The sequence below is a fragment of the Plectropomus leopardus genome, chromosome 6, assembly GCF_026936395.1.
Source record: "Plectropomus leopardus strain MGB_pleo_1.0 chromosome 6, ASM2693639v1, whole genome shotgun sequence".
In the NCBI taxonomy this organism is placed as follows: domain Eukaryota; kingdom Metazoa; phylum Chordata; class Actinopteri; order Perciformes; family Serranidae; genus Plectropomus; species Plectropomus leopardus.
This window is the reverse complement of record NC_142181.1, coordinates 28,980,027-29,000,940: the sequence shown is the minus strand read 5'-3', so window position 1 is coordinate 29,000,940 and position 20,914 is coordinate 28,980,027. Positions and strand designations below refer to the sequence as shown.

The 20,914-nt window shown below is 39.1% G+C and overlaps 1 protein-coding gene and 1 long non-coding RNA gene across 2 annotated transcripts in view; both read right to left on the bottom strand.

Annotated features, from left to right (window-relative positions):
* The window catches only part of LOC121943341 (1,4-alpha-glucan-branching enzyme), a 96,706-nt gene extending 83,472 nt beyond the window's left edge, over positions 1–13,234 (bottom strand). Inside the window, exon 1 of the mRNA XM_042486861.2 lies at positions 12,907–13,234. Coding sequence (XP_042342795.2) covers positions 12,907–13,004 — 98 coding nt within the window. The 5' untranslated portion in view covers positions 13,005–13,234. The remainder of the gene's footprint in view (positions 1–12,906) is intronic.
* Positions 77–12,694, bottom strand: LOC148189423 (uncharacterized). The gene is made up of 2 exons (XR_015776837.1): positions 12,242–12,694; positions 77–1,149 (listed from the first exon to the last, which is right to left on the bottom strand). It is a non-coding gene; the product is annotated as an uncharacterized LOC148189423 (long non-coding RNA).
* Positions 13,235–20,914: the final 7,680 nt, after the last annotated feature.

The following is a 20,914-nucleotide window of genomic DNA, read 5'->3' as shown; positions in this document are numbered from 1 at the left end:
AATAATTTTGACTATTTCTGTGTAATTAACTGTCTGTAATTTATAAGGGTGCCTAGTTTTATTTAAACAGTTGGAGATTTTACATTGGATTTTTCCTTTCAGGCAAATATAGGAACTACTGATGATCATTAAGAATTCTCTCTTTGAATAATGATAAATGGGAACCGGCATTATAAAGCCAAAGAATCTAGCGACAATACCAAGCACGAAGCTCTTTTGTGTGACATAAGTTTTCAATAAATTAAGATTTTTACTCGTCAGTCACTGTATAATGACATTTTTTGTCTGAGATTAAATAAGCAAAAACAAACTAGTAGAAAGGTTTTTTTTTTGACAAATCCAACTGTTTTAATATTGTTTGAAAAGCTTTCTTAGTTTGCACATATTAACAACTTTTCTAACATATCTCAGCACATGCAGTGTGGCAGTGCACAGCGCTGCATCTTAATGTTTTCCATGCTAACATTATCACTTTGAGGTCCTACCTCGAGTTGCGGATCTGCCGCATCCCCTCAAGAATGTGTGACTACAGGCATATCCTGAGAGATAAACCTCTGTCTGTTACCTTCAACTGGGAAGGATAGACTAACTACTTTGCAATTTATCTCACTTAAGTTCCTGCAGCCAGCTGGTGTCCATATCAGATTCCCCCCCGGTACAGAAAGCCTCTTTCAGCCAGCTGAGTTAAGTGCACTCTCTCCCCTATAGCCCCGAAGCCAAGCTCAGACTGGCCTGTGAATGCCCTGGGGCTAGTGATGATGGGCTGAAGTAACAGCGCGATTTCTCAGCAGCTGCTCCCTGTGTTGGGCATAGTGGATACAGACAGTACTTGCCAAATGTAAACCTTAAAAGTCCAACTAGTGATGCCACATGCCTCCTTTGCCACTTTGTCACCATTTCAAGAATATGCTGAAAGGAAGGACAAAGAGAGGATTCACATAAGGGCAGAGCTTCACTGCCACAATATTAATAAGCATGAAAGTCATGCCTGTGATTATAACAAATGAGTTCCAGAAGGTTGGACCGGTGGGGATAGAGAGCCAAAATCCTGTATGGATGCAGTGTTCCGCGCACATCTCTCGTGTCTGTTTCCACTTGAGATTGCAGCAAGGAGGTGAGATGAGACCACACATCACAAATGAATCCTGCCTGTAAAGAAACAATTCATTTCGGTAAGTCATTAACTGAGTTGAAGCTATGGGCAAAATCAAAACTTTGATTTATTTTCCTGTTATTGATAATCAGTCTGTGAACTGTCCTCTGTGCCCTTGTCTACAAATTTTAATTTGATGAAGTTGTCACTCTTCATCTCCTCCATGCTGGCACCTGCACCACTCTATACCTCTCCTGTTTTTCTACAGTTTACATCAATATCCAGCACAGGGCTGCACTTTGTATCCATAGGCAACACTTGGCCGTAAAACACTTTCCCATCAAGCTGCAAAGAGCAGCATCTCAGAGTGTGACCATTTCATCACATATGGCAAGCTTTTTCCCCCAGCACTGGTCCTGAATTCATAACGAGGGCAAGTCAATGTTAGAACTGGAGCTCAGTTTATATTGTTGTCTTCCCGTATTTTGTTAAAGCCTTCACATTTCTCGGTGGAATAAGGTACTTTGAAACCTATATATGCAATTGTGCCACCTCATTTAAACCTATTAAAGTTAAAATTACAGCCAATTGATGTATATATTTACACAAGCCAGAAAAAAATGACAAAAAGGTCGAAATAAAAGCATTTAAAAATGTAACACACCTAACACAATCAATGAGCCTGTTTACACCTGGTATTAACAAGTGTTCAAATAATATGAACATAAGTAAACAGCCAAGACACATCGCTGTTCACAACTCTATCATGTTTCCCCAGCTGACCACTTGTGTTCAGATTTCGTTACTGTCTATGTCACTGAGATCTATCAAAGGCCCCTGCACACGGTTATCCACACTCTCTCTAGCTGCTCACTGGTCACATTAGCAGCTGTGTCGATACAGCTGGACATATCGCTGTAAGCAAAAATTCGACACATCTCCTTCCATAGGGAAAAATGATAGACGGTCACGCATCACTTCATCTAACTCGTTTATAAACTGGGTAAGTTGTAGTGTGTTAGAACTCTTCTACCAAATCAACCACCATGTCCTACATTAATGATGAAGTCCCTGTTGGGGACGCATCAAGATAAGTAGTCAAATGCATTTCATGCCCTCTCAACAAGTGATTTAGGTGATCAGATTACAGATTGTCTTGGTGATGGTTTACACTTGTATTCATCACTGTCCACCTGTGATCTGATCATGCAAAACGAATATCAATACTAAGTGTAAAGAGGTTCTCTATGAGCCCCAAATGTATTAATACAGCAGTACAATAATTGATTGGTCTCAGTTTGATATTAATGTGCTACTATCTTATTGTATGCATCTATTTTGGTTATGACTTGAAGCCAAAATGTGGAGAATTATTATGGGATGATACCATCTTTACAATTACTCTACTGTCAAGTAGGGGTGTAAATCACTGGTTTTATCTCGATACGATATTATATTGATACTTTGAACAACAATACGATATTTGACAATATTACAATATCTACCAAGACACGATATCGATTCGATTTAGGGGCCTGCGATCGATATGGGCCGATATTATCTGCTCATTTAACACAGTCAGTTACAGGAGAAGTTGCCACCCCTTTCTTTGCTTCTGGCCAGAGAAGATAAAAACAGCATATACATAATTGAAAATATTTAAAAATTGGTTCATTCTGTTTGAAAATGCTTTCTGGAAAAAATGTTTTTATTTTAATTCAAACCATGATCTGTTTTCTTAAAACTTCAGGGCTGCCTGACTTGAAGACAAACTTCTCCCAACATCCTCAAAACGTGGATAAACAACAAGACCTTTTCACTAAAGTATAAACCTCAATGATAACTGTCAAGGATCATACACAAAACAACTGTCTTTTGAAGGTCACATTTCCCCCACATATACAACATGCTAATGTTTTTAGCATAAGCCTATGGCATTTTACATTGCAGAAATTAGCTTAGCTAGTGGACTTTTCCTCTACTCATCACCTAGCCAGTTTACTAGTATTTATGCTTTGTCTTACTCACAACTGGATTAAGTCCCTGCACCTCCCGACAGAACAGCATGGATGACTTTCAGTCTTACATGCACATTGATTCAGTCAACATTGCTGAAACAGAGCAGCTATCCTGACGTTAGCAGGAAGTCGGTGAGGTGGCATGGCAGGTATGTCGTGTGCGATCTGTTGACTCGCAGTTTCTCCGAAAACAAAACATTCCCCACACTGATAATTTAATTCCAAGTCAACAGCGTCATCCCATGGATGTATTATAAGGAAGTCATCATCTTTCTCTCACTCGTCGCCACCATCTGCCGGACGCTGTGTGACAGTGAAAAAGACTTTCAAGATAAGGGCGTGCCTGAAAGAGGATGATTTGGATCAATGTTTACAGTTTGCATCGATGTTACGTGATCGTTGATCATTTAATCGATATATCCATGCAGTTTGTTTTGGGGGTTCATAGCTGTCAGTCTCAGCGCTTTTATTGATATTACCACAATATCATTAAAGTCAAAAATCTGACACATAGGGGCTTTACGATTATAGAAAAAATCTTTAAGTGCTACAGTTGTTAGTATGAGAACCTTGAATCTTAATGTGAGAATCAATGGTTCCTGCCACAATACACCTCTTCAATTGCCTGCAAATTCATTTCCTAATTGCTAGTTAAACACATGAAAGATTCATTCATCTGTTAGACTGAGCAGGGAAACTTGCCGTTTACTGTCTTACAGAGCGGCTGTATGGTGAGTGTTGGATGCATGTTGAATGTAACATCAGTCAATGATAAAAGCATATTAAAGTACATTAGTACAGTACATTAGTACATGACATACTATATTAATGCTACTATACTATAATACTAATACTATAACTAGTGCTTGAACCTGCATTAGTGGGTTTTTTTTGGCCACTCGGAGGCAGTGGAAGCTGTTAGTGTACGTTTTTTAGCTGTTTTGCACTCCGCCAGCTCCTAAAGGAAATATCTGGCTCTTTAGTTGCTAAATGCTCCACTATGTTCACCAGCTTGTCGCTAACTGTTTCTGTCTGCCATTTGGAGCTGGGCAGGAAGCCTACAGTGGGTTTATCAGAGCTTTTTGCTGCCTGCTGTGGCTACAAACAACACTGATGAGAGCAGCGAGAGTGAATCACAACAGTAAGTTTGAGGGGCGTGAAAGCAATGCCATGAGCTAAAACACGCTAGTACACTCCTTAGATATGAGGGGAACATCACTGCAACTGCTCCTATAACATATCATTATGTATCACAGTATAAATATGTTGTTATAGCAGATATATACAACACTAAAAGAAGAACATTGAAAGAAGAGAGACTGATCACCACTTCTCAATGAAACAAAGTAGCAGTTCAGTTTCACTAAACAGTGTTTCCTCTAGGATTTTTTTCAGCAGCGGGGGCAGGCTCTCTGGGGAGCCGTGGCGGCGTAAACAAATGACGCTTTTTAAAGGCTGAATGTAAAAATAAAAAATAATAACAAAAATTCAACAATAAAATAATAAAAACAATAAATAATAATTTCTTGATGGGGCTGTAATCAGTGGCAAAGTTTGCACCCAGGCTCAGAACAATGGATTTTTCTTGGTTTTTTGTAGAACAGCTCTAAGGCTCTGTTGTATGGAAATTCCCCAAGAGGTGGCCCGTTGATGCTCAGCAGCATACATGCTGCAAGGTGATCCCCCTGCAGCCTGTTTCTCAAGTCAGTCTTCACCTACAAATAGAAACAATCATTTTTTAAAAACATTTTTCAACCCATTTAGGGTCCCAGCCTGATAGCCTGTGTTTCCCTTTATGTTTTTCTCCTCTACTCTCATCTCTCTCTCCTGCACCATCACTTTGCTCTCCTGCTCCTTCACTCGGCACTCCCCCTCCTGTACTCTGCTCTCCTTCACTTTGTTCCACTGCTCCTCCCTGTCTGTTACTTGTCTTATACGATTACATAAAACATTAACGTTAGATAATTTACACTCACGTCACATTTGATTACAAGTGTGAACATAATTTTTTACCTAACCATCATAATTTGAGTCAGTAAAAAGGCTAATGATACCTGACTAGCGCCATCCTCATCAGGTGTCTTTCTCTTCTTTGAAAAATATTTGAACAAGCTCATCTGAAAATGCAGTCAGCAGTTACATCATGGCGTGTATATCGCTTAATGCTATCAATTAGTTTACTCACGTTAGCGACACTGAGTTGAGTTGGCACCGGGCCCAATTAACTTAAGCTACGTAACCTTAGCTGGCCATCAATATTTTGCAAATGTTTATTTAACTAATAAAATCTATTATAAGTTTTCTTAAGCTAATAAGTCTACCTTTTCTCCGGTAAATTGCACGCTATTTTCAAGCCGACACTCCTGTGACTCTCCGACCTGATGCCTGGATGCGAGTAGCTAATTAACGTCGGCACCAGTTAGTTCTGTTGGGGGGTGGGAGGGGGCGGTGGTATCTACCCCAAAGAGTAGATACGGAGCAAGATAGTTATCTGCCTCAGCACTCGCGACACCCAACGCAGTGCAGGACTGTGCTGTGATGCGGCGGTGGTGTATTTGCAATTTAAAAAAAAAAACCAACCAAAAAAAAAAACGACATTTGAAGGAGCGGCGGGTAGGATTTAGGAGTGGCGGGCGCCACTCCTAAATGAGCGTAGAGGAAACACTGCTAAAAACACTGCTGCTCATTGTCAGGTAGTACATTCCAAGGTAGAAATCCCTGCAGCCAGAAATTACAAAAGAGTTTTGTCCTGTCCCCTATTCAGTGGTAATAGAGCAGCAGGAGATTATAGATGTGAGTCACAGATTACAGTCATGGCTCTCTTATCTCTTACTTTGGGCAACTTTATCTATAAAGATACTGGAGAAAATATCATGTGGCACAACTATTAAACTCACAGATATTACTGCAGCTAAATTGTAAGTGACAGACATTAACTTCCTGTCAAATCCCTTCAGTACAGTGCCTGATACATTTCTGCTTCTTCTCAAACTATCAAGTTATTCCTTAAAATGTTGAGGATGGCAGTTTTTGGTGTACACCATGTTGATATATACCAATTTTTAAGTGGAAATTTTCACAAGTCAGATTATGATTATTATTTCCTTGCGGAGAAATCTCTCCCACGAGAGAAGAACTAGCCTCAGAAGGCAAAAGAGAAAGCTAATCAGTCAGCAAACTCTCATGAAAATCAAAACGAGAGTTCAGAAGGTGCTGGAGAAGAAGGTGGTTGAGTAAAGATCTCATTGATGAGAAAGCTGAGGCTCTGAGGGTGCTCAGGATAGCAGACCAGCTGGGGGACACTCTCCGGAATAAGAGAAATGAGGCTGAGAAACAGCTGGAGAGACTTGACTTCAGCTCTGAAGCACGGTGAGGAACAGCAGAAGATCGATCATCTGCAGAAACTGCGGAGAAAAGCTCTCCCTCCTCAGCACCACAGACGAGGTCAAACAATCCCAGCAGGAGATAGAAGTGGAGTGGGAAAAGAAGGGAGCAGCAGGATGTCCAGGCTGGAGGATCTGGAGACTAAAAGTCCAAGAAGAAAAGTTGGACAGCAAAGGTCATTCCATGCCAGGCCCCAGCAGTGGAAGACCGGTAGCACTGTACTATTATAGCCGACATCCTGTGGCAGGAAGATCTGTCTTTGAGTTGTCCTCCAGCTATTTTGCCCCATTTATATGTATTATTATGTTTTATGTATTACTTTTATTGTTTTGGGTGAGTCTGTCCTTGACACTTTAGAAATCAAGTGCTTGGTTGAGAACCTCTGCATGTAAAACTGGATAAACACAAAATCTTGACTTGATTAGAGATCCCAGACCCAAATCTTATATTACAGTTCAATGAATTAAAAAAAAAAACGTATAATTCCTGCACTGTTTCAATGCTATAGAAGTCGAAAGTTTCTCTACAGTTAATCGTAGGTGTAACATTCACTCACTGAATGGAGACCATGTTGGGGAGAAATTATGAAACTTTGGAAATTAGGCACGAATAAACAAAAGTTGGTGTTACCAATAGTAACTGAAAGTCCAACTCATATTTGTTAAAGTTTATGTATAAACAAACTTTTAACTTTCAGAGTTCCTGAGGTCAAGTTCACAAAATACAGTCCAGTCAATTTTAGCCAATACATTTGGATGCCACTCTAACCTCTGTGAAAAAGGAGCATCTTGCCTTTTTAATTAAGTCGATCTAGTCTTCATTACGTGTGGAAGGAATCTTTGGGCTTGCTAAACTTTAAACAAAGGCATTTTTGATACTGAGTAATCACTCTGATTCTTCAAATCATTTGGTTGTCACATGCAAACGACTAGGTGGTAAGGAAAGACAAACCAAAGTGAGTCCTGCTTTACTTTTAGGATTATGTCAATATTGCAAAGGAAATACATACTGCAACACCTGCAGGCAAATGCTAAGGTTTTTGAAAGTGCTGTTATTCAGGGTGGCCCAATTAATTAATTGGATGGACCTGGATTGATGAATCAGAAAAATGTAGGCAGTTACATTGTATTACTCTGACCGTGCACTGCTCAAACAAAAAGCCTTGTATTTGACAGACAGGATGGGAGGAGGAAGACCACATGGCGTCATCTGTTTTCAGGACGACTCAGAGTCTGTAGCTGGTTATTATACTGTCAGAAAAATAATCTGAACTAAAACTTTTGAGCACTGGCATTAGAAACAGAACAATGCAGGCCGTATGAGGTGTTGAAATGATGCCAACAATAGCAAACACATCACCTACACCTACATGAGACCCTTGTTTTGATGCCATATCTTTAACTATAACTAAATAAACTAAATTACAGTCACGGTGTAAAATCTCCAGTCATGATTACAATCCACTTTTTAAATTCTCCCTATAGAGCAGCTGAACTGTGTAACCCATTCATAGACTCCACGTTAGACAATTGCACATCTAAATTTAGAGTGAGTGTTAAGGTCTGTTGCATTGTGTATGACTGATGGTGACAGCTGAAGCACAGAGGTGTCAGGACAGTCTACAACAGCCTGCACAAACACAAGTAGGAAAAAACTTCTTTCTTTCAGATGTCAGCTCACCTACAGGGCTTCCATACAGCCCAGCAGCAAGGTGACTTTCAAATAATGCCGTTACTGTCCTTCTGTGACTAAGTGCATTAATGAGGCTAAAGCAGGACCTGGACATTTGCAGAGAGGTTGATTGATGAAAGCGAAACTTTCCTGCTAACCTCAGACCTTTGTTGACCCTCAAGCAAGGTGAGAGGAAAATAAATGCTGCCCACGCTGCCCCTAAAGGTCCGGTGTGTGGGATTTGGGGTGTATATTGGCAGAAATGAAATATAATACTAGTATGCTTTCTGCAGTGTGCAGTCGGCTGAAATTTGAAAATAAGAATCAAAAATGATGTTTTCTTTACCTTGGAATGAGCTATTTATATCAACATAGGCAATAAAGAAATCGAAACACGAGTGGTCAGCTGGAGACACATGATAGACACAAGTGTTAACAGTCCATAGAGTCCGCCATGTGGCACCACCACGTTTCTACAGTAGCCCAAAACAGACAATCCAAACACTGGCTATAGATGAGCCATCTGGGTCTTTGCATTGACCACCATAGTTAGAACCCCCCTGGGACAAGCAAAGCAGTTTTGGAAAACACACTGGTCTTTAACATTAAACTGCTTTATTCCCTGTTTTTATTCGTTAAAATCACTGTGTCTGTTTGTTTCAAAGAGAAAAAGCACCCTGCAGATAATTTGAGTCCTAATAAAAACCTCCTGAATGTCTGGGTCTTAAGTTATCAGAGAAAAAAGGTGAGCACAGATTTCGCACGTGCTGGGCTAGCAGTCAGTCTGTGATGAGCCAAAGTGTGTCGGAGAAATGCTGATTTGTAACGGGAATGTGCTTTATTCAGTTTTTGCTGTTTTTTAATCACCTGGTCCATTTGTTTTGGAGGGAAAGAGATCTCTGCAGATAGTTTGGCTCCAGGTATAAACCTCCTGAACAATGAAACCTGAAGGAATGCTAACTGGAAGTTCAAGCTCAGCACATGGGAGACGTTTCAGCTGGTTGCAATCTGCAGTCCTCAGTGCTAGATAGCATTAAATCCTACACACAGCTCCTTTTCAAGAAAATACATAAAACATTCACTCATTACACAACAGGTAGTGTCAAAAGTGAAAAGTGATCCAGTCATTGTAATAATACCTATTAACTATTAAGAAACTGTAAATTGCTGTTTTTCCACTTAGCTTTAAATCCTGTGTTTTAACTCATTACTTTTCAGTCAGAGCACATGCATCGGCAGTCATCACTTCAAAGCCAATAATCAGTTTTGCTTTAAATATGTTGCATCACCATCACAGGCAGAAGACTCAGACGTATTGCTGTATTTTCACTTTGAAATGAGTTGTGATGACATACTCAAATCTTTGCAAAAACTCTTTGCCGTAATAAGCAGCATTCCCAATGCACCCTACTTTCATTTGGTCCAATTTAGGAGATACATGGTGCCACGAGCTGCAAAATCCTAGCAGCACTTCCTGCAGACTTGCGCAACAGGAAGGGTAAATAATGAAGCATGTCAACAGAGCACTGCTCACAGGGGCTGTAACCTGCGTGCAGCATCAACGGCTGTTTTCACATTCAATCTGAAAGTACAACCACAGAATAACTCATTAGGATGGGAGGCCAGCACAATCCACTGGAATAATTTTAACCGTCTGTGCATACCAGCTGTATCTGGTGTGAACCAAAGTTCAACAAACCCAGGATGTGGGCAGCCTTGAGCCATGACATGATGGTGAAATCTAAAGAATCAGTCTGTGTGGTCATAGGTCTCTTTCTGATAAGCCCGCTGAATTCTTAGCACTGTGCAACTCGGCAAGGGAACTCAGCGTGACACCGCAGCCTGAGAAAGCTCTTGATTTCTATGCCTGTCTTCATGGTGTGGTGTTTGGACTGTAGGCCTTTGGACACCAGGGGCTTATCAAGAATTAACCTTCACACAGCGGTGCTCCTATATGTAAAATAATTTATGTACAACTTTCATCAGCGTGACAGGTGTTTGAGACACATCTAGGGCTCTGTGAAGCCTGACAATCCCAAGCTGTGTCTGTGATGAAACTGACACGCTCATCTCTCCGTAAGACTAGAGCCCTGCTCACACGCTTCAAATACAAAGCAGGTGGTCCCTTACCTGCCACATTAGAGACAAGATCTGACACTGTAATGAAAATGGATTAAACTACATGGCCCCTAAGCAGAGTTTTAGGGCCTATTTTCAGAGACGACTCAACAGTGAGCAGATACCGTAGCGATGTGAGCAGTAGATCATTATCACTGTCTCTTGTAAGTAAAAAACATAACACTTTTTTAAAGAAGAAATCCAGCAGGTAAGACTAATTTGACACAAGATGGGCACTGACATTTTAAACCATATGGCCTTCAATTCTGAAATAAGTCTCAGAGTCCTCTCAAAAGAAAGACATCATTATGAAATCAACATTGTGTTATTATTAACTGTAACATTTTGGTGCCACTCAGTCATTAAGCAATTATCTTTCTAAATTGGCCCTCTTCGTTTTTGTCCAGTCTGTTTATCAGGTTAAAAACAGAACTCACAGCAATTAAAAAGACACAAGAACCAAAAACATGACTAAAAAGCATGAGACTGAACTGTCTATTGACTTACACAGAGTGTCTATTTACTTTTGGAGATTAGTGTAGACACAAGGTCAATGAATTTACCACTGAAGGACAAGCGTCTGGTCTTTTCAGGGCTCTGGCAGGTGCGACACAAACTTAAGCATATTTGTATTTTAAATTTGTTTCAATGTTCACAATAACCTCGATATGACTTTAATTTCATTTAAATATTCACTGTATTCTTTTGGTGATAAACATTACGGAGAATAAACAGGCCTTAGGGTCCCTGATTTGACTAATAAGCAAAACAGGTGTTTATGAACCTCAGTTAATCACACTTGATTCAATCAAAAGGTTTTGTATGTTTTGTCTCTCCTGGGTACATTAATTTAAATGCAATTGTGGCATGTGAATATCAGGGTTCCCATACATTTTCATGGTATTTCTCTTGTAAGCAATCAGTAGATTAAGAGAATTATTTTAAAAATGTAGAAAGAATATCTACATAAATTATAATTATCATAATTATACATTTAAAATTATGCTACAAACTTATTAGAATTTTAAGGACCTTTTCAGGTAATTTCATTTTTGGTTTTGTTTTTCACTTTCATTATTTATTTATCTATTTATTGATTTTTTTGTGCGCTAATTTTCAGGTAATTTTTTTTGTACTCTTTACTTATTTATTGCACATTTTTGGGTAGTTTCTTTTCATAGATTGCTCATTTACATCTTCCCATTTCTGAAACTAATCGAGCCAATTTGCAAAGTTTTCAAAGGATTAATAATTCCATGAATTTTCCAAAACCTTTAATCATTTTTTACTTATTCCATGACTTTTTGTGGTTTTCCATTACCATGGGAATTTGTTTGGTAAGCTGACATCTCTGTTTATGTAATGCTCTCAAAATCACTTAAGAACTCAGGACAATTTGCCAAAACGTCAAGGACAAATCCTATAAAGCATATGAATGCACAGATACTTTACAGTCCAACAAATGTTTTGATCACATTGGTTATGGATTCCAGTTCATCCAGCCCCACTGTGGCTTTAACTGACAATAATAACAAGGCTATTACAATACTTATCAGAACTTCCCGCTTCGCTTTGTGCATTACTGGTATAAAAATAGCCCATGACTCCATTAAGAAGATGCATCATGGGAAACATTTTCTATCCTGGTCATAATATATAGGAGTCTACTTCTACATGTAGTTTGATACCATCCACCAGCAACCTTACTTTGGCAACTGCACAAAAATGTGATTGAAATATGTGCAGGACGTAATCCCATATTAATAAATGCACCACGCCACACACACTGCACAATCACTAGTGGCACACACTTGCAGACAAAGTCAGCTACTTACGACTTCCACCCTAATAATTAATTTGTATGGAGGCCAAATCGAGGCTGAAGGGGGAAATCATGCAGCATATGAGTGCAGCATAAAGTCAATTAATGTCTGAGAAGTTATGTGTGTTGCAGGACCTTTCAAACTGCAGAAACCAAACCAGTCTGCTGCTGCAGGGTGTGCGCTCTGAGTTGGAAACTTTCGATTTTAATCCAATGTTAACCCATTTAGGATAACTGATGCCTCGATAACAACCAGACACAATGAAAAGCAAAACTCATCAGAATGAGGGCCGAGGCTTGCAGAAAGCTGTTGTGATGCTGCAGCCGAAAACACAACAGGCGACGATCAGACAGCGTTTCAGCCCAAAGCACCACCTCACGCCGCGACGTGGACGTCACCTGACTGCGAAACACATGCGTACTGTTGAACTGTCAAACATCGATAGTTGAGACACGACTTGCCTTCTTCAGCAACTTGTAACATATAATGGCAGCAGTTCGTTATTTTTACATAACATCCTCTAAACGCTTGTTATGCAGCACACAGAAAGGGAGGAGAGAAGCACGAGAGCGTGTGCGTGACAGGGAAACGCAGCTCAATGCGACCTCTGCTCACTCAAAATGCCAAGCCACAATACACAGGGTTGACTGATGTGTTGCAAACATCGTTTTTTATCTGTTAGTCGTGTAGTTTTATTTCAAGACAGATGCCAGATTGAAGCTGGCTACTGCTCGCTTCACCGGGGACTGGATTTTGGCGACAAGCTGCGCACTAAAGCGCCATTTAAGTCGTGTTTTACCTCCTCTTGAAGTCCTTTTCGTACGCTTTGAGGTAGGGATCCATTTGGAGAAGGCAGCTGAACTCAGGAATTGTAACATTATCCTCTAGGTCTGCCATGGTTTCTCCAGACGAAAGCAATCGAGCACCGACTGCCGCTGTCCGGAAGAACTGACAGTGTCATGTACAGAGAACAGGCATGCCAGCTTTCGGTAACAACGAATCAGGCTGCTTTGTGCTTAGCCCGTCCCATCATCACACAACATGCTGTGTTCTCCAGAGGGTCAGAGATAAAACAGCACAGAGCTCAAGACGTGCCGGGCTGGGATATAGTGTGACTTTAAGATGACATCAGTGGAAGCATCTGGCGTGTCAGAGGAAGATGACTCGGATTTGTAAGCAGATGTGAAGCTTTGCAGGCTGTTTGTGTGACTGACTATGTGGATGTTAAAAAAAGGTCCACCTACTAAAAATATCGGTAACCAGATACATCGACAAGTAATTAGTCTCTGGGGCTCAATAGCTGAACTCAATACTGAACTACAATTCGAGTTATCTGTGAACATTTGTAAACGACAAATGAAAGCCTGTTTATTTAGTCTGGCCTTTAAATGAATGGAATTCTTGTAATAATGATTTTCTATTAATTCTCTTAATTTTACTGTTCTTACTGGTCTCTGTAGGCTACTTTTCACTTTGGCTTATATATGTTGTTTATCACCGCCTGTCTTTTGATTGTCTAAACTTGTTTTTTGTGTTGCATTTTTTAATTGTTAAGCACTTTGGGCTGCATTTCTTGTTTTAAACGTGCTCTATAAGTAAAGTTGTTTATTATTGTTATTATTATTTATCTGTCACTTTGGCTGAAATATCTCAAAAAATAGCTCAGATCATGATACTAGTGCATTTTGTATAACTATTCATCAATATAAAGGTTGATTACTAAGGATTTTGGGGACCCAATGACCTTTATTTTGGCAACAGTGTAAGCTCAAACTAATGTGTAAAATGTATCAACAACCAGCAATTAAAGGAGTACTCAGAGCTTTCACCTGAGTAAAATGAGCATTAACATACTAGAAATACAATTGCAAGTAACCACCCTGTATACCTAAGTAAGTAGCCTACTGTGGTATTAGCATCAGAACATACTTAAAGTACCAAAAGTAAAAGTACTTATTATGCAGAATGGCCCATTTTAGAATAGGGTTGCAGCGATAACCCGGTTTCAAGGGACACTGCAATATTTAAGTTGACGGTTGTCATACCGTGTACATTTACTGATCTGCAGTGTTGGAAAAAATGTAATCAAACAGAGAATCTCTCCTGCACATGTGCAACTCCTCCCCCCTTCCACTGCCTTTTTACACAATACTTTCATTTAAAAAATGATGTCAAGTGTCAGTTATAATAACAAATTTGTTCAACCAAAGAGAACTAAATGTATAACTGATAATAACTATAATATTACTCATGTAATACCACATACCATGATACAGTGAAACTAGGATTTATTTCCTGAGACTGTTAATTTAGCATGAAAATATCATACCGATGCAACCCTATTTCAGAATAACAGTGTATTACATTACTGGACTTTGATTGTTGGTGCATGCACATTACTTATACTGCATGTGTTGAATGAAGGGCTCATTTCAGTTACTTTATATATTGCAGAGACTTTGCCCCAGGGATCAATAAAGTCTTAGTTTATCTTAATGTGTAATGATAATTAATAATGCCTTTGAGGAGTATAATTTGTATTATTTATCTGAATCTGATAAGTAACTTGCAACTAAAGTTGTCAAATATATGTAGAGTAGTAAAAAAGTGTAATATTTTGCCTCTAAAATGTAGTCAAGTAGAGGTAAGTAGCATAAAATGGTATTACTCAAGTTAAGTACCATAAAATTGGATTTAAGTACAGTACTTGAGTCTTTTACTTAGTTGTTTTCCACCACTGTCAGCAGCTACTGGTCACTTTGTCATATGTATATTCACAGGCATTCATGGTCCCTATAGAAGCAGGAGGAGGAGGAGGGGCAGGAGGGTTAGGACATACTTTATTTATCCCTGGGGGGACATTCAATCTTTTCACTCTGTTGTCATTTACATGTTAAACACACACAGGCACAAACAGGACATTTACATGAATAAATGGAGAGATGTTAGAGTGGAAAGGCTGCCAATGGACAGGCGCCCCAAGCTGTTGGGGGTTTGGTGCCTTGCTCAAAGGCACCTTGGTAGTGCCCCGAAGGCAAATTGGCACCTCTCCAGATACCAGTCCTCTACACTCCATACTTGGTCCCCATGATCTGATCCCCTGACAGGTGCAGGCCATGTCAGCTCATAATTCACCCTGATCAGTACTATGGTCAACACACACTATCTTGAGAATCATTGGTAACAATTCTGTGAAATTTAGAATAAATACTCACAGTCACTATGATTGATGCTAAAGTTTTGATTGATTCCTGGTTCCTTGTCTAATGCCACTAAAAGGCTATTTCTGCACCCTCCCTCTAGGTGGTGCCCTTGGGGACTGCCTACATTTCCTAAGATCTGCCACTGCATGGCAGTTCATGTTGTGCTTCCCCATTATTTTCTTTGTCAGTTAAAAAAAAAAATAAACATGACTTCTTCAAAAGTAGCCTAACATTCAAAAGTAAAGGCCTTTTATAGGATACCCGAATATGAATTCATTTTTTGCTGTATGGAAACATTTACTGTATATGTTTAATGTACAATGGTGATAAAGCTTAAAGGGACAGTTTACTGCAAAATGAAAAATACATATTTTTCCTCTTACCTGTAGTGCTATTTATCAATCTTAATTGTCCTGATGTGGTCACCACACAGATGGAAGCGTGCATCTACTCATGGATGAGATGCTTGTGCATGTGACAGCATAAAATGTAAACATGAATGACATCCTCCTTGGCTCAGCTTTAATATTGGTGCTTGGTGAGTTAACAGCAGATGCACGCTTCTGTGCAATGATACAGTTGGCAGGTGTAGTTTGGTAGAAATAGAATAGTCCCTACATAAAACAATAAGGTCTGTGTATTATCTTGAGTCATCAGGTCATGATTTCTGGAAAGAGACATTGCTGTTGAGTTTTTCCATTTTTTTTGGTGCTTTGAGCACCACAAGCCGAGTGCCATCTAGTTCCACTGTAGTATTGGAGAGAAGGTAGGCATCTCCAATAATCCGCAACTCACATCAAAATAATCTAGACTGATAAATAGCACTTCAAGAGGAAAAGTATGTCATTTTTTATTTTGGGGTGAACTATCCCTTTAACCAGAACAAACTCTAGTGATATAAGTTGCTTTTTTTCAGTAAAGTACTTTGGTATGGTACATTGACTGTGACAGACATCATGAAGCAACATCCCATTGATTTTGGCAAAGTTAAAAGTGGACAAAGTTTGTTTAATGTCAAGGCCTGCTGTCCCGAAACTGGGCGGAGCCGCCTGGGCACACAACAGTGTTAGTGTGCATGATAGTGAGCTAATTTGCTCTGTAATACTGCAAATATGTTTTCAGCATCCACTTCACCTGTACTTCCTTTATTCCTTTTAATCTGCACTTCTTTCTAAAATTCAATGCTTGATCTAATTGTCTCTGGCCTCAATACATTTTACCACAGACTACTTCAGAGAAGTAGCAGAACTAAGTTAATTGACTCCAGAAGGATAACCTTGCTGTAATTTAGATTAAATTCCTCTCGGAAAAGGCTGATAAATATGCACGTTGACTGAAGAAATAGTGCGGCTCTTGAAAGTGTTGTCCTTGTCACAAAATAAAACTGTCCCAGCTAAAGGTCACAAAGGAAGTGCCATTCTAAAGAGCCATCTGTTGGTATTAGATGAAACAAGTGTGTTAACTGTCCACCCCAGAAGGTTATGCCAATAAATGTTGTCTGTGATTCACAGCTAAATAACAAATATTTACAGGGGCATGTGGAAAGACACAGCACCCAATGTCAAGAACAGACAAAAAATATTAGATTTTATCTGAAGGATGTTAACCTGATGGAAGTGGTTGATTGTTTTTATCTGTAAACAATACGATAAAATGAGCAACAACTGCAATTAATATTACCGAGCCAATCTGTTTGATTCACGTAAACAATTTTTTCAGCTGTAATGGTGGACACGGATGTAAAATTGCTACAGAAAACAAATATTTGTTTTCCCATCAGAGGTCACAGACAGAACCATTTTTCTTATGGCCTCTGCAGTTCATATATCCTTGTTTCAGTTCGCAGCAGCAATAAGTAAACATAAGTCTTATAAGTCTGTCCTGAAAAGTTAGAAACTCTTCAGAGACTGAGGGCTAGAATATAATAAACATTAAGAAAAAATAGTTAAACCCCACACCATGCTTTAGCTTTTAATTTCATCAAATGAATTATGTTGCACAAAGCCAATACAGGGCTAATTAACACTTCACTGATTATTCCTATCCAAATACACTCAGTGACTGCATAGTCTAATGAACACACTGACAGCAGCTTTAGTGAAGTAACTTTCACCAATCTTGCTATAACTTACGAAAGAAATATGAGGAAAATGCAAAATAATGAAAACACTCTTCACTCTTTAGTGTATAATCACCTGAACATAAAAAATGTGTTTTTGTTACCTTCAAATGAGCTATTTGTATTTACATACAGAGCATGTCCTCATCCAAAGAGACCACCACGTTGTTCTACAGTAGCCCAGAACAGAAAGTCCATTTTCATTCCCTAGTCATCAGATACTCCATGATTTCAGCGTCTGACACCAATGCTAATATCCCCTTTGCCAGCTGTATGATGTTCTTCTGTTTGGTGTCAGTTTATTGCAGCACATTTATTAGGGTAATGATACGCTGCCAGTCAGCCAACAGAACCTGTTGCGGCAATATGATATGCCTATGGACTGTGTCAGTTAGAAACAAGGACAGTAACAACGTAATAAAGAGCTGTAAAGTCTATAGAGAGGGTGGATGGGGTGGTGGATGCGTCCAACAAAGTTTAAGTTGCAACCTCATTGCTAGATGCCACTATCTTCCTACACACTAGATCTTTCACAATTCTAAACACTGCTTCAAAGACAGGTTACATGAGGTCGAGTGCAACATTTGTCAGCTATAAAAGAGGTCAGACAGTATGATCTTTATGTGATTTTTCAAAGCAGCACGAGTCAGCTAACAGAGCTCTGGAAGGAAAATTCTGCAAAATTATTTAACAGGCAACAGGAACAACAAAAATATTGTGACACAGAAAATACAACTGACACCACAGGGATATAAGAGACTGTATCACATTAGGAGCAGACAAATAATGTTACTTGGTATGTGGCCTAATCCAAGCACACTGTTGTATCATAGTTTGCAGATGCACTCTCATGGTTATTGTTGTGGTTGATACTGAGCTAACCAGTGCATTACTGATTTTTTCTGGATGTTATTTTGTCTACCACCTGAAGATGCTCTGTCAAAGATGGCTTGTATGCTTGTAGCTCCTCTATGTTTGATACAGACACAGAATCAAACTGAAAATTACAGATTTATATTTTCTTTCAATGAAAACGTTATGCAAATGTTAATAATTACAACCTGTGATAGCATTACAGATTTCTATGCAAAGCATGCCTCCATTCCTCTGAATATATTCACCCAAATTTCACCCTAACAAAATCTTGTTTCCTTTTCCCAAGACAGTGACAACCCTGGGTGGCTGTAATTTATTCATTCAAAAGATTTCAGATGATGTTGATGATAATCATGAAGCTTTGAGCGACCCCCCCACCCCCACCCTCCCAATCCCACCAGTGGTACTGAATTATATGTCCCACTGCAGAGTCCTATTTTAGGTGGAAAGACTGTGACAGATGCAAAACACAATTGAAATGCCAGTTTTGACTGCCAGTGTAACTTTAATTGAAGCCGACACAAACAAGCTTCTCATTCAGCTAAATTGATGTGAGTATACAAGCATGCTACACTGATATCATGTTTAATGAAAAAATACAATTAGTCTTTCAATACCTATAATTATTCATCAAAGGATTATAATGCATCCAAGCTAAGAGAATTACTTCCAAGAGTGTTCAATCTCCATAAGACACCTCTAAGGCAAAAAATTATAGCTGCTGGAAGGTAGGCGATAGAGCAGGGATGTCAGTGAATACTAAAACTGTAACTCTAAATGTTTTAACAAGAAATAGTGTCATATGAAGAGACTGAGATGGACTACAGATGCTGCAGGCATTTATTAAACAATTAAAATTATGAAAAACAAAGTGGTGCATACATCTTAGCAGCAGCATCTCAGTAAATCAAAGCTTTAAGCTAGATCACTTTTTCCTAATTGCAGTGGCTCCAATATAACAGCATATCAGTGTGGAGCAGGACAATGCCAAAAAATGAGTATGTTTACTCAAAAGAAATCCTGGATAAATATCAAGGTTAAAGGGAATAGAAGCGACATAATCTTTTAAAGTACTGGAACATCATTTTACACATTTTCTGTGGTGGAGCACTACAATCGACATTTGAGAAAATGTTGAACTTCCAACATGAAAAACTTGCTGTGCCCCTTTGTTCCATATTTTTGTTTGAAAAAGTCAGTAAGAGAAATGTTTGATTCATTTTGAAAAACGCCATTCATGTATCATGCACAGACAATGGCGCTATTTACATAGAAGTAAACTGCTTTTCAAAATATCTTTGCGACTGAGAAGTTGACAGTTTGATGTGGAAATCAAATGCTAAATCGTGTGCAGTGTTTCCGAGGGTCATGCAAGGAAACTATAATGGGCAACTAAATGAGCAGAGAAAATAGACATAAGAAAGAAAAACTGAATTATTAAATAATGAGATAACTAACAGTTATACCGTGATATTTGTTGACATTTTTAAGAAATTTTAAAAAGTGGGAGAACCATTCGTTGTTGTAACATCTAACACCTGATATTTCCTGACACAGTGGCCAACTGGCAAGGCAAAGAGGACAGATCAATTCAATGTCAATACAGATGAGGAGTGAACACCTCGGTCTCTCATTTGAATCCATATTTGCAGCCAATTTGATTCCAACACAAACAGTCTCTGAGGACTGCAGCTCTGATTCTGTACATGCAGTACTTGATTAAGATTAAGATGATGTATTTTTGGTCAGGGGGAACAATTGTTTTTATGCGACTATGTGTGTGGACACTGCTTCACAGCAGTCTACTGAGGAAAGATATTTTCAGAGGAGCAGCTTTTCAAAACAACAGACATCTCCCAACTCTAGCTGTCAGACGGGAGTAGAGTCAGCTCTTCTCTTTGTGAATTGCAGGAAAAAAAGGCCAATTTATTTGCATCAATGCAAAATACATCAATCAAACTAAACAAAAGCATAAGGCAATGGTTCTGGAACTGCATCCATCCAAGAACATAATTGGTATACATTTCTGTTTTCTCAAATTGCTGCTGATTTCAGAGTCCATAGAACTGAATATTACTTAATTCCTCATCAGACAATTAGGTTCCGACAGTTTTGTAGTTTACAGTCCATGAACACCTAAAAATATGCATGTCACAATACATTTTTGGCTTTAATCCCACTAAACTGGAGTTTTATAAATGAAACTGCTCATAAACTCCTATCCAGTAACACAACATGTAAATGTATGATAATTGAGAGAAATAAATTAGGTATAGCAACGTGATCCAGACAGCATCTTTCTGTTTGGAATCAAATTCTATGTGAGGGATAAGTGTGCTGAAATATTGCAAGTCATATAATTCCTCTGACAGAAGGACACCACTTCTCCATGAATGCTACCAAGTGAGAAGGTTAACACTGAGCAATAAAGGGAGCCAGATAGAAAGGAATGAAGCTAATGAGAGGCGATAAGATTCACTCCAGCCTTCAATTTCAAGGATGGAGGAGCTGGGATCTCAGAGAGGACCAGAGACTGACACAAGGAGAGAGATCTTTAATGAGAGACATTAGAGAAGACGGAAGCAGCAATATCAGTGTGTGTGTGTGTG